Genomic DNA, 11,609 nt, shown 5'->3' with positions numbered 1-11,609 from the left:
TGAGTTTGATGAGTTCTTTATAGATTTTGGATACTAGCCCTTTATCTGATATGTCATTTGCAAATATCTTCTCCCATTCGGTCGGTTGTCTTTTGGTTTTGTTGACTGTTTCCTTTGCTTTGCAAAAGCTTTTTATCTTGATGAAGTCCCAATAATTCATTTTTGCCCTTGCTTCCCTTGCCTTTGGCGATGTTTCTAGAAAGAAGTTGCTTCGGCTGAGGTCAAAGAGGTTGCTGCCTGTGTTCTCTTTTAGGATTTTGATGGACTCCTGTCTCACATTGAGGTCTTTCAACCATTTGGAGTCTATTTTTGTGTGTGGTGTAAGGAAATGGTCCAGTTTCATTCTTCTGCATATGGCTATCCAATTTTCCCAACACCATTTGTTGAAGAGACTGTCTTTGTTCCATAGCCTCAAGCTCTTCTTCAAACCAGATCTTGAGACCCTGAAAGGCTACTTTCCTCCTAGGCTCAGGTTGATGGAATGTTCACAGGAGTCATATGACTCCATCGAGGCTGCATCACTCCCCACCCACCCCCAGCCCCCAGGATTGGAGAGCTCTGTATGAGGTGGGCTGAGGAAGAGGCTGGTGGGAGAGTGAGGAAGGAAGGTCTGGGGACAGTTCCCAAACCTTACCCCCAGGATGGTATCAGCTTCTAAAATCCCCAGTCATGACTCCCTGTTTAAAAAATCAGGCCTGAGTTTGTTCCCTTGCTTGACAAATACGTATTGAGCTAATATCTGGCAGATACAGCAGTGGGTATAGGACACAGAGATGTCCAAAGGCAAGATCCCCATGCTCCAGGAGCTTAGGGTCTTAGTGGGGAACACAGCCAATAAGTAAACAAGATCCTATCCAAGAATGACAAGTGTTTTCAGGGAATCAGAAGGGGTAATGGGATAGAAAGTGACTGGGGTGGGGGCCAATTTTGGGGGGGTGGTAACAAGAATACACCTTTTGAGGAAATGGCATTTGAATTTGATGAAAAGATGCAAAGATCTGTGCTTCCCAAATGACAGTCTGAGAGCAAAATACAGATCCTCAGGCCCCATCCTAGACTTATGGAATGAAAATATTAGGGGCAGGGCACAGGGATTTGCATTTTTCTTCCAAATGATTCCCATGCACACTAAAACTGGACACCTACTGCCCTGTAGCTTTTACTTTTAGAGAGAGTCACCTTGGTGAACTTTCGGAACCCTTCCAACCCCTGGAGCCTGTGGTTCAGGGAGAGGAACTTCTATGTGTGTGAAGGCCTGGGTAGAGAGAGGAGCAGGACCGCTTCTGGCCAGAAGGCCGGATGCAGAAACACACAGGGCCTGCCTCTCTGTGGTTGTCACAAGTTCTAAAACTGATCTCAGAGATGCCCTCCTTCATCCCAGTGCCCACGCCCTCTCATTTAATTTCACCTGCTGTGAGGAGGGTGCAGTTTTAGCATCCTAGATTAGGCCCATCTCTTGCTTTGGGAACGTTTCGGACAGTTGGTTTGAACTCCCTCCAGGCATATTTTGTGCTTCTGCCTACATCTCTGCAGCCCCAGCCCATCTGTCTGTCCCAGATCTGGTACAGAGGTCTTCATGCTGTGGGCGCTGGGACCTGCTTGGCAACTGACTCCCTGGGAGCGTTTGGTTTTAAGCGAGCAGCAACTGTCCCTGGAGGGACAGCCACTGATTCACAGAGGACACAGGAGCCACGGATCAGGCAAGTCTTCAGTCTCTCTCAGCCTGTGTGGTGAGAAGCAGGGTCCCCCAGAGAGCAGGAAAAAATCAAACCCGGGGTGTTTGCCTACAAACGCTCTTTACCCTCTCTTCACTTCCTGTGTTGTAGGTCCCGCCTCCCCGGCCTCAGTTTCCCCATTTATTCAATCTATCCAATCCCCATCCCAGGATTGCTTTGGGAGTAGAAAAAGGGGGGTTGCTTGAAAAGCAGCCCTTCCTACTCTCATCCCCTCGCCCCTGCTCCTCCAGCGCCCGATTTCTGATTTCCGGCTGGGGGGTCTCACGTGCGGCCCTGCGCCTCAGGAATGCCCTCGTAGGCGTGTCCTCCGCAGGGGAGGAGGGAGAGGGAGAGGCGGCGGCCAGGTCGCAGCTGAGGCCCGGCGCCGCCACCCTCCGCCCCCGGCCCCCAGCGGCGGCTTCCGCAGCGTCGTCCGCAGCGGCCCGCGCCCCCGCGTGCTCCCCGCCCCGCGCGCCCGGCCCGGCGACCCTGCGCGTCGGAGCCGCGCCCCCGGGAGCCGCAGTGCTCAGTGGCCTGGCGCCGGCGGGGAGCGCGCGGGGGGCCTGCGGGGAGCAGCCTGAGGCCGGCGGGGAGCGCGCGGGGGGCCGGCGGGGAGCGCGCGGGGGGCCTGCGAGGAGCAGCCTGAGGCCGGCGGGGAGCGCGCGGGGGGCCGGCGGGGAGCGGCCTGAGGCCGGCGGGGAGAGCGCGCAGGTGAGCCCGCGCCATGGGGCAGGCGGGCTGCAAGGGGCTCTCCCAGTCGCTGTTCGACTACAAGACCGAGAAGTATGTCATCGCCAAGAACAAGAAGGTGGGCCTGCTCTACCGGCTGCTGCAGGTCTCCATCCTGACCTACCTGGTGGTGTGAGTTCTCCGGGGGCTTTCGGGGAGTGGGCGGGGGGCGGGGGGGAGAGGCTCTGGGCCGCAGCTGTGCCCTTCCGGGGCCCGGGAACTGGACGTGCGTTCCCTGTGCTTGGGAAGGGGCTCTTGGGTGTACGAGTGGGCAGGTCAAGGGGGAGCCCTCTGGTTCCCCACCGGCTCTGCGGGTGCTGAGCTGCGGGCAGGGACTTCAGCTTTCCTTCATTTATGAGGCTCTCGGTGGGCTGCTCCTTCCTTCCGGCCGAGCTCTGAGTGTTAGGGCCATCGAGGGGGGCAAAGGTGCAGTGGGGCTGGGCTCCAGCTGTTGCCCTGGGAGCCTCCCTGGTCCGTTGGCCTGGTGCAGGCCCGGGCACTGAGTGGGTTATTTATAATCACCGAGCTCATGTGCCAAGCTCCTGGCTGGGACAACTCGTCAGCCTGGCGTGTCTCAGCACTCCCTTCTGTCAACTCACCCCACCCCTGGCTGGCTTCTCTGGTGTCCAGCTAGGGGTCCTGCTCAGAGGCCCACTACCCCGCTCCCAGCTGGACTGTCTGCCTCCCCTTTTCCCCCTCCCACCCTCAGGGGAGGGGGTAGCTCCTTGGAGTTGCTCAACCAGGCACTGTTCAGGCCCCCCCCCCCCCACGCCAAAGAAGGGAGGGACAGGTGGAAGCAGGAAATGACACCAGATGAGTAGGAGGCTAATGTGCCTCTTTTACTGCCTCAGTAAATGCTGTTGAGTCCCTCCTATTTCCTGACTGGGCCCCCTGACCTCACTAGGAGGCCAATGCCCATGGAGCTTCATCCCTAAGGCACCTGAATGTCTCCCACCCCAGGGCCTTTGTACATGTTGGTCCTCAGCCAGGTGTGCCTTTACTCCTCTACTTGGTTAAAGCCCACTTGTCCTTCAGACCCAGGTTCTTGAATAACTCCTCTGATACATTCCGTAGGGATTGTTTGCTTGTCTGCCTCCCATCCAGGGGAGGGACACCATGAAGGCAGGCAGGGCCTGGCATCACCTAACTGCTTAGGAAGTATGTGTGACATGAATGAATGAATGCGCATTGTTCCTTGGGCATTTGCTGAATGTTTCTGTCCAGGCTGGGCCCAGTGTCCCTACTAAATGGCTGGTTGGCTCATTGTCACAGCCCTCTCAGGTTTCCTTGGGGACAGGAGAGTCTAGGGCCTAGGATGTAGCAGGTCTGCCCCAGAGATGAAGAGAGTGGGCACATCTTGGTTGGCACCTGCTATACAAAGAACCCTTACTGGCATGCTGGGAGGTGAGGGGCACCCCCTGCCACTCCTGCATGACCTCAGGCAGGCAGCGTCCTGCCCTCTCCTGGACTCTGTTTTCCCAGCTTTCCCAAGGGGTTAACCTGGACGATCTCTAACCTTAACAGTAAACATCAACGATAGGTTGCTTAGAGCCTATTTTGAGTTCTTCCGTGGCCCAGCACTCACTGTGCTAAACAATTTACATGTGCTATCTCATTAAAAAAAATTTTTGTGTGTGTTTCGACAAATTTTAGACTTACAGAAAAGTGACAGGAATAGTACAAACTTTTTAAAACGTCCTTCACCTAGATTCCCCAGATGTTAACATTTTACTACATTTGTGTTGTCCTTTCCCCTTTCTTTCTCCGCATACACATCATGTGTGTGTATATGCAATTTTTTCTGTTTAAGGTAAGTTGCAGGGGCGCCCGGGTGGCTCAGCCGGTTGAGCGTCTGGCTTTTTTTTTTTTTAAAGATTTTATTTATTTATTTGACAGAGAGAGTTAGCGAGAGCAGGAACAGAAGCAGGGGGAGTGGGAGAGGGAGAAGCAGGCTTCCCGCCGAGCAGGGAGCCCGATGCGGAGCTCGATCCCAGGACCCTGGGATCATGACCTGAGCCGAAGGCAGACGCTTAACGGCTGAGCCACCCAGGTGCCCCGAGCGTCTGGCTCTTGATTTCGGCTCAGGTCATGGTCTGCGGGTGTGAGATCTGATCATCGGGGAGTCTGCTTCTCTCTCTCTCCCTCTCCCTCTGCCCCCACTTGCACTCTCTCTCTGAAATAAACAAACAAACAAATAAATAAATAACTCTTTTTAAAAAAAGAGTAAGTTGCAGACATTATGCCCCTTTACTACTAAAGACTTCAGTGCGTATTTCTTAAAACCAAGGAATTCTCGGACGCCTGGGTGGCTCAGATGGTTGGGCGTCTGCCTTCGGCTCGGGTCATGGTCTCAGGGTCCTGGGATCGAGTCCCGCGTCGGGCTCCCTGCTCCTTGGGAGCCTGCTTCTCCCTCTGCCTCTCTCTCTCTGTCTCTCATGAATAGATAAATAAAATCTTTAAAAAAAAAACAAAACAAAAAACCAAGGAATTCTCTTATTTAACCAAGTACAGCTATGAAAATTAGGTAATTTACACTGAAACAATATTATTTTTTAACCTATGGACCTCTTGTAAATTGCTCTAATAATTACATTTAATAGCAAAAAATATATATATATCTGAAATCCTGCCTTGCATTCATTCATTCATTTTGTCTTCTTGGTCTCCTTTAACCTGGAATTGTACCTGAGACTCTTTGTATTTCCTGACACTGATGTTTTTTGAAAAGTACAGGATTTTTATTTTATTACAACTTTTTAATTGAAGTAAAATTCACCTAGCATGTAATTCACCATTTCAACTATTTAAAATTATACTATTCAGTAGTTTTTAGTACACTCATAATGTTGTACAACTATCACCACTGTCTTATTTCAGAACATTTCCATCACCCCAAAAAGAAACCCATATCTATTAGCAGTCAGTCAGAATTCTCCCCTACCCCCATCCCTTGGCAACCACTAATGTACTTTCTGTCTCTATAGATTTACCTCTTCTGGACATTTCATATAAATCAAATCATACAACATGTGGTCTTTTTTTTGGTCTGGCTTCTTCACTTAACATAATGTTTTCAAGGTTTATCCATGCTATAGCGTGAATCCGTACTTCATTGCATTTATGGCTGAATAATACTCACATTTTGTTTATCCATTCATCTGTTGACAGACATTTGGACTGTTTCTACCTTTTTTTTTATTAAGATTTTATTTATTGATTTGAGAAAGAGAGATAGCATGAGTGGGGGAGAGGCAGAGGGAGAAGCAGGCTTCCCGCCGAGCAAGGAACCCAATGTGGGACTCGATCCCAGCACCCTGGGGTCATGACCTGAGCTGAAGGCAGACGCTTAACCTACTGAGCCACCCAGGCGCCCCTGTTTCCTGCTTTTTGGCTGTCACGAATAACATTACTAAGAACATTCATTACAAGTGTTTGTGTGGTTATATGTTTTCAGTTCTCTTGGGTATATATTTTGGCAGGAAGTTGCTGGGTCAACTACCAAGCTGTTTCCCACAGCAGCTGCACCATTTTACATTCCTATCAGCGAGTCCCAATTTCTCTGCAACCTCACCAGCACTTGTTATTTTCCTTTATATATTTTTTAATTACCGCCATCTTCTTCGGTGTGAAGTAGTATCTCATTGTGGTTCTGATTTTCATTTCCTTGATGCCTAACGACATTGAGTGTCTTTTCATGGGCTTATTGGCCATCTGTTTATCTTCTTTGGAGAAGATATCTACTCAAATCCTTGGCCCATTTTTAAATTGGGTTATTTGTCTTTTTCATTGCTGAGTTGTAAGAGTTCTTTATATATTCTGGGTACTAGACCCTGACCATGTGATTTGCAAATATTTTCTCCCATTCTGTGCATTATTTTTTCACTTTCTTTATAGTGTCCTTTGATGCACAAAAGTTTTTATTTATTTTTTGTTTTTTATTTTTTTTGCACAAAAGTTTTTAATTTTGATGAAGTTCCACTTATCTGTTTTTTCTTTTATTGTGTGTGTTTGGGGTGTCAAAGAATGTAGGATTTGTACTCTCATTTTGTAGAATGCCCCTTAGTTTGGATTTGTCTGTGGTCTGTCCGTGAATAGTTTCAGGTTATGTACCGTCTCCTTTAACTGTCCTCACACCCCTGGGGGGAGGCACTGTTACCCTGTGTTAACTCCCAGAGTTCATTGCCTCTCCCGAGTTCACATCCCCAGTGCATGCATGAGCAGGTTTTGGCCCAGCCTGGGCCATTTTCAGGGCCTCCGCCCCTGAGAGTAGCTGTCTCCCTGTTCTGGGATTGTTTGTCACCTCTGCTGCTTGCAGAACCCGGTTTTAGGCAGCAGTGGAGTCGTGACCCCTGCCCAGGAGCTGGTGGGAAAGGTGAAGCCCCTGGGGGACATTCCCTGAGGACAGCAATGAGGCTGATGCGCACCTGCCGACCTTTTCCCCGCAGCTGGGTGTTCCTGGTGAAGAAGGGTTACCAAGACACTGACACCTCCCTGCAGAGCAGCATTGTCACCAAAGTCAAGGGTGTGACCTTCACCAACACATCGGAGCTTGGGGAGCGGCTCTGGGATGTTGCTGACTATGTCATCCCACCCCAGGTCTGAGTCCCACACAGCACTAGGGCCCGGGCTAGCAGGGCCTGGCTTGGCGGGGGGGTCACATAGGAAGGTGCTCAGGTACCTAGGGACTCCCTTGGCCCAGGACAGCTGCCAGAGTTTGCAGATGGAGACCCTGCCCGGAGCCTTCCCTCCACACCGACCCCCTGCTCTCCTTGACTGTGCCTATGAGACCAGTCCCTTCCCAATAAACCCCGAGCCTGTAGAAACCAAATGGGGCCCCAAGAACGTTCAGGTCAGTGTGAGTCAGGTGGCCTGGCACAGAGCACTGCTTCCCTGTGTTAGCCATTGGCTGCGCTTGGGAAGGGCTCCCTGGCCTGCTCACAACTGGCCTGGGCCAGGGCCTGGGCCACCCTGTCCGGGCCTCTTCTCCCAGATCTGGGCTTGGATCCCGGCGACTGAGGTCAGAATAGGAACTCGTGGAGGGAGCAGTTTGGGATTGTGGGCCTGAAAGGGACCTCTCAAAGGATGTCTGCTCAGAGACTTCAAAGTCAGTGGGCAGATGGGTAGGATCCACTGATTTTGTGGCCCCGTTGTCCTCAACACCCACGCAGAGACCCAACCCCTGCCAGGAAGCGCTGGGAAGGAGGGTCTCCAAGAGGGCAGGAGGATGTCCCTCAACTCCTCTCTGGCTCCTCAGGGAGAGAACGTCTTCTTCGTAGTCACCAACTTGATCGTGACCGCCAACCAGCGGCAGGAAACCTGTGCTGAGGTTTGATGTGGTGCAGAAAGCGGGGGAGGGGGTGGGAGAGCCTCCAGCAGTTATTGGGTTCTACCCTTCTCCTGAAGCAGGGGTTTCTACCCCCTCCAAGTGCCCCAGGGCATATGTGTACCAGAGCACGCACCTGCAGTGTTTGGGGGAGAGAAGCAGGTTCTCAAAGGGTGTGTGGCCCCACTCAGGGGAGGAACCCCTGTCCTAATTCCTGGGGTGGGACCTGGTTCTGAACGGGGGCCCCTGCAGGGAAGTGCCCCCCCGCAGGTGCCCTTTCTTTCCGACAGAGCGAAAGCATTCCGGATGCCTGGTGCTACGCAGACAGTGACTGTCCCCCTGGGGAGCCTGTTGTGGCTGGAAATGGTGAGGCCTGGAATGGCCAGGGCTGGGAGCACAGTGGGGGATGGAGCCAGGAGGCTTCTAGCATCATCTCCGCCCCAATCCTACAGGAGTGAAGACTGGCCGTTGCGTGCGGGTGGGCAGCATGCAGAGGGGCACCTGTGAGGTGTTCGCCTGGTGCCCCGTGGAGACAAAGCCCAGACCAGTGTGAGTGGCTCCGGCCTTGGGACCCAGAAGAGCTACCTGGGCAGTGATGGGTCTCAGCCTGACGGTGGAGACACCTCTACCCTGAGATCCTCTTTCCGAGGACAGCCTACCAAGCCCTAGGACCACCGCAACATGAGCAGATGAATGGTCCTTGGCCAAGGCTCCAGGGACTGCAGGGAGCGGGCTGGCCCCAGCCCTGCCACAGGCCTGGGGGGATGTACAGAGGGAGCAGGGGCAGGGCCTCCTGGACAGGCTGTCCTGGCTTTGTTTTCAGGAAGCCACTGCTGGGCAAGGCTGAAGACTTCACCGTTTACATAAAGAACTTCATTCGTTTCCCCAAATTCAACTTCTCCAAGTACGTGGGACTTGGTGCCTGGGGATCTGCATCCTTGTCACTGTGCGTGGGCCCGTGTGCATGGTGTGGAGGTGTATGTGAATGAACCACCAGGTGACGCTGGAGCACCCCTTCCCCTTGCTGTGGGAGTGGGGTTCTGTCCTTGAATGCAATAGGTTAGTGGGGTGTGCTGAGGGGGGAGTAGTCAGGACTTGAGTCGAGGCTAAAGTCAGGGACTCAGCCTGGGCCAGGTAAAGGCCCAGCGACTCCTGGGCCAGGCTGTCTCTGGCCTGGGAACGGCAAGTCTCAGCTTCATTTCACTGTCTGTTCGTGGCCTCCATTCAGGACCAATGTGCTGGACACCAATGACAGAGCTTTCCTGAAGTCCTGTCAGTTTGGCCCCAAGAACCCCTACTGCCCCATCTTCCGACTGGGGTCTGTGGTCAGCTGGACCGGGAGCAACTTCCAGGAGATAGCTGTGCAGGTGAGTGGCGTGCACTCAGGGCGCCGTGCCCGGGGGCCCGGGGGCCTAAGAGCTCTGGGTCTGGGCTCTGTCACGAAGAGGATGGTGAGTAGGGGGGACCTGTGGGGTGGGATGGACAAAGTTCCCTGCCCCAGGGACTCACTGTCTTCAGAATTAGCTATGACACACAGTCTGTCAGAACTCAGGCATCAGTGGGAGGCACGCTAAGCACCTGCTGTTGGTTCTCAGTCCTCGGGGCATCCGTTGAAACAGAGCCAGAGGGAACCCCATTGGCATATCCTGGCTCTCGTGTGAGGTGCCCATCCCTTTGTAGGTGCTCGCTCATGGAAGCATGAAACAGGAGGGTTCTGGGGTTGGGCGCTCTTGGTGATGTGCTTTCCTCAGCCACACCAAAGGTGGGGCTAGGACCCTGGAACTTCCACCTTCTTCCTGGAAGGATGCTCCAGGGGGGCTGACCCTTGGCCTGAGTACTTTTCTCATCTTGTCCAGCTCCCTGTGAGGAGCTGGTCTGTGCCTTCTGTCCACTCCACAAAGTTCTGTGCACTGATTCTTGTCTCTTCTTCATCAGGGTGGTGTGATAGGAATTCAGATTGAATGGGATTGTGATCTTGATAAAGCTCCTTCTGAATGCAACCCTCACTATTCTTTTAGCCGTCTGGACAACACATTTTCAGAAAACTCAATCTCCTCTGGGTACAACTTCAGGTAAGTGGGGCTAGACTTGCTGTCTTGTTACCCTGTCCACATTTTGTCCTCTTCTGGGTGCCAGCACTCTGACACCCCTTATTGGGGTGGATAGTAGAGTGGGAGGTATAGGGAGAAAGAGCTGAGGAGAGGTGAGGGATGGCAGGGGGGAGCATCGCTGGGAGAGGAGAGAAGTTTTTGTCACCCTGTGGGCTCACCAGGAAGCTGAGGCTTGGCTTCTTAACCAGGTCACCTCCCTCAGTGCTTTGGTGGCCCTGGGTTGGCCCAGCATATAGTGGGAAAGCCCTTGCCTCTTAGGGAATGTCTGTAAGGATTTCAAAGATCTGGATGAATCTTTACCGCAGTGTTGGCAAGACGATCTATAACCTCCCCCAAGGCTGCTAAGAGCAGGGTCTTGGGGGGTGCTTATAAATCTCCCAAAGCAGCCAAGTATGTGTTGCCGAGCAGGGAAGGTCTCCCCTAGGTTTGCCAAGTATTACCGAGACGCTGCTGGGGTGGAGTTCCGCACCCTGATGAAAGCCTATGGGATCCGCTTTGATGTGATGGTGAACGGCAAGGTGCGTGCGGCGTACGTCCCATCCTGAGGCTGGGCAGGCCCGGGGCGGGGCATGTTGGAGTCCCTGGAAGCCTGCTGTCCACCCGTCCCATGTTCACCCTGCTTTGTTTCTCTGTGCTACAGGCAGGGAAGTTCAGCCTCATCCCCACAGTCGTCAACATTGGCTCTGGGGTGGCGCTCATGGGTGCTGTGAGTACTGCCCCCCCCTCACCTTTACCCTCTGAGCACTGGCCTGGGGGTGGGGGGGACCACTCGGGAGGTGCCGTCCTGATGCTGCAGAAAGAACAAGAGCGGGCGAGGTCGGTGGGATGCAGGTCAGGCTTTCTGGGCCCTGACACCTGGCAGCAGCCCCCAGGTGGCAGTGACTGCCCGAGTTTCTGTTTCCAGAGCCAGAGAGCCATCTGTCTGGCGCTCTGGCGCTGGGGGCGGGGCTGGGCTTCTCTGGGATCCGGGTTCAGTCCCTGAACTTCCGAAGGCTCATCTGTGCTGCTGCCGAAAAGAGACGGGACCCAGCTATCTGCAGGGTTTCTCAGCTGTCCCTGTTGACGTTTTGGGCCAGAGAATTCTTTTTTGTGTGGGGCCCTCTGTGTCCTCTAGGATGTTTAACAACATGGTGCTGGGCACCTCTATTCACTAGATGCCTGCACTGCCTTCTTCCCCAACCAAAAACGTCTCCAGAAATTGCCTGTCTCCTGGGGAGCAAAAACAAAGCAGGGTGAACATGGGACGGGTGGACAGCAGGCTTCCAGGGACTCCAACGTGCCCCTCCCCGGGCCTGCCCAGCCTCAGGAGGGGACGTACACCGCACACCCCCCCCGTTGAAAGGCACAGGGCTAACAGACGAGCGCAGGGAAGTCAGGCTGCAGGCCTCCCTCAGATCTGTCCCTTCAGCTGAGCCCAGGGGGCTCACCGGAGAGGAAGTACTTGCTGGAGGGTAGGCAAAGGTTTCCTCCAAATCTCTTGTCATGCCCGCTTGTTCTTCTGGAACTTTTCTTAAAGACGTGGGAACTGTCAGTGGCTCGTGCCCCTCCCGGCAAGCTCCTTGCCAGGGTTTCCGGCAGCCTCGTCCTCTCTGCCCTGTTGGAGGCTTCCGGCAGGACCTGGGGTGGACTTTTTATGAAGACCAGGGGGACAGGATGCAACAAGGCCATATTCTCCTGAGAGGTGGTGCATGAAAGTGAGCCCCAAATGAGTCCTCTTTTTTTTTTTTTTTT

General features: G+C 53.5%; 1 protein-coding gene across 4 annotated transcripts; it reads left to right on the top strand.

Annotated features, from left to right (window-relative positions):
• Positions 1–2,385: 2,385 nt before the first annotated feature.
• LOC102745196 (P2X purinoceptor 5) lies at positions 2,386–11,590 on the top strand. 4 transcript variants are annotated; one of them, XM_081810960.1, is made up of 10 exons: positions 2,386–2,576; positions 6,890–7,040; positions 7,699–7,770; positions 8,058–8,133; positions 8,220–8,316; positions 8,591–8,671; positions 8,996–9,134; positions 9,703–9,839; positions 10,303–10,396; positions 10,519–11,590. In XM_081810960.1, the coding sequence occupies exons 1-10, from the start codon at positions 2,440–2,442 to the stop codon at positions 10,858–10,860; spliced, it is 1,326 nt and encodes a 441-aa protein (XP_081667086.1). In that variant the 5' UTR covers positions 2,386–2,439; the 3' UTR covers positions 10,861–11,590. The 4 variants fall into 4 exon arrangements, with proteins under 4 accessions (XP_081667086.1, XP_081667087.1, XP_081667088.1 ...); XM_081810962.1 differs by having other exon boundaries at positions 2,389–2,523; XM_081810961.1 differs by lacking the exon at positions 8,591–8,671.
• Positions 11,591–11,609: the final 19 nt, after the last annotated feature.

This window comes from Leptonychotes weddellii, unplaced genomic scaffold (genome assembly GCF_054177405.1).
Source record: "Leptonychotes weddellii isolate Sample4059 unplaced genomic scaffold, ASM5417740v2 HiC_scaffold_4609, whole genome shotgun sequence".
Lineage (NCBI taxonomy): Eukaryota > Metazoa > Chordata > Mammalia > Carnivora > Phocidae > Leptonychotes > Leptonychotes weddellii.
The sequence above is the reverse complement of the archived record's forward strand: the minus strand, read 5'-3'. Positions and strand labels throughout refer to the sequence as shown.

Excerpts from the sequence above, each read along its gene's own strand:
- LOC102745196 (XM_081810960.1), top strand. The coding sequence starts at position 2,440 with ATGGGGCAGGCGGGCTGCAAGGGGCTCTCCCAGTCGCTGTTCGACTAC. Across the intron at positions 7,041-7,698 it reads ACTATGTCATCCCACCCCAG|GGAGAGAACGTCTTCTTCGT; the intron begins GTCTGAGTCCCA and ends CTGGCTCCTCAG. Across the intron at positions 9,840-10,302 it reads TCCTCTGGGTACAACTTCAG|GTTTGCCAAGTATTACCGAG; the intron begins GTAAGTGGGGCT and ends GGTCTCCCCTAG.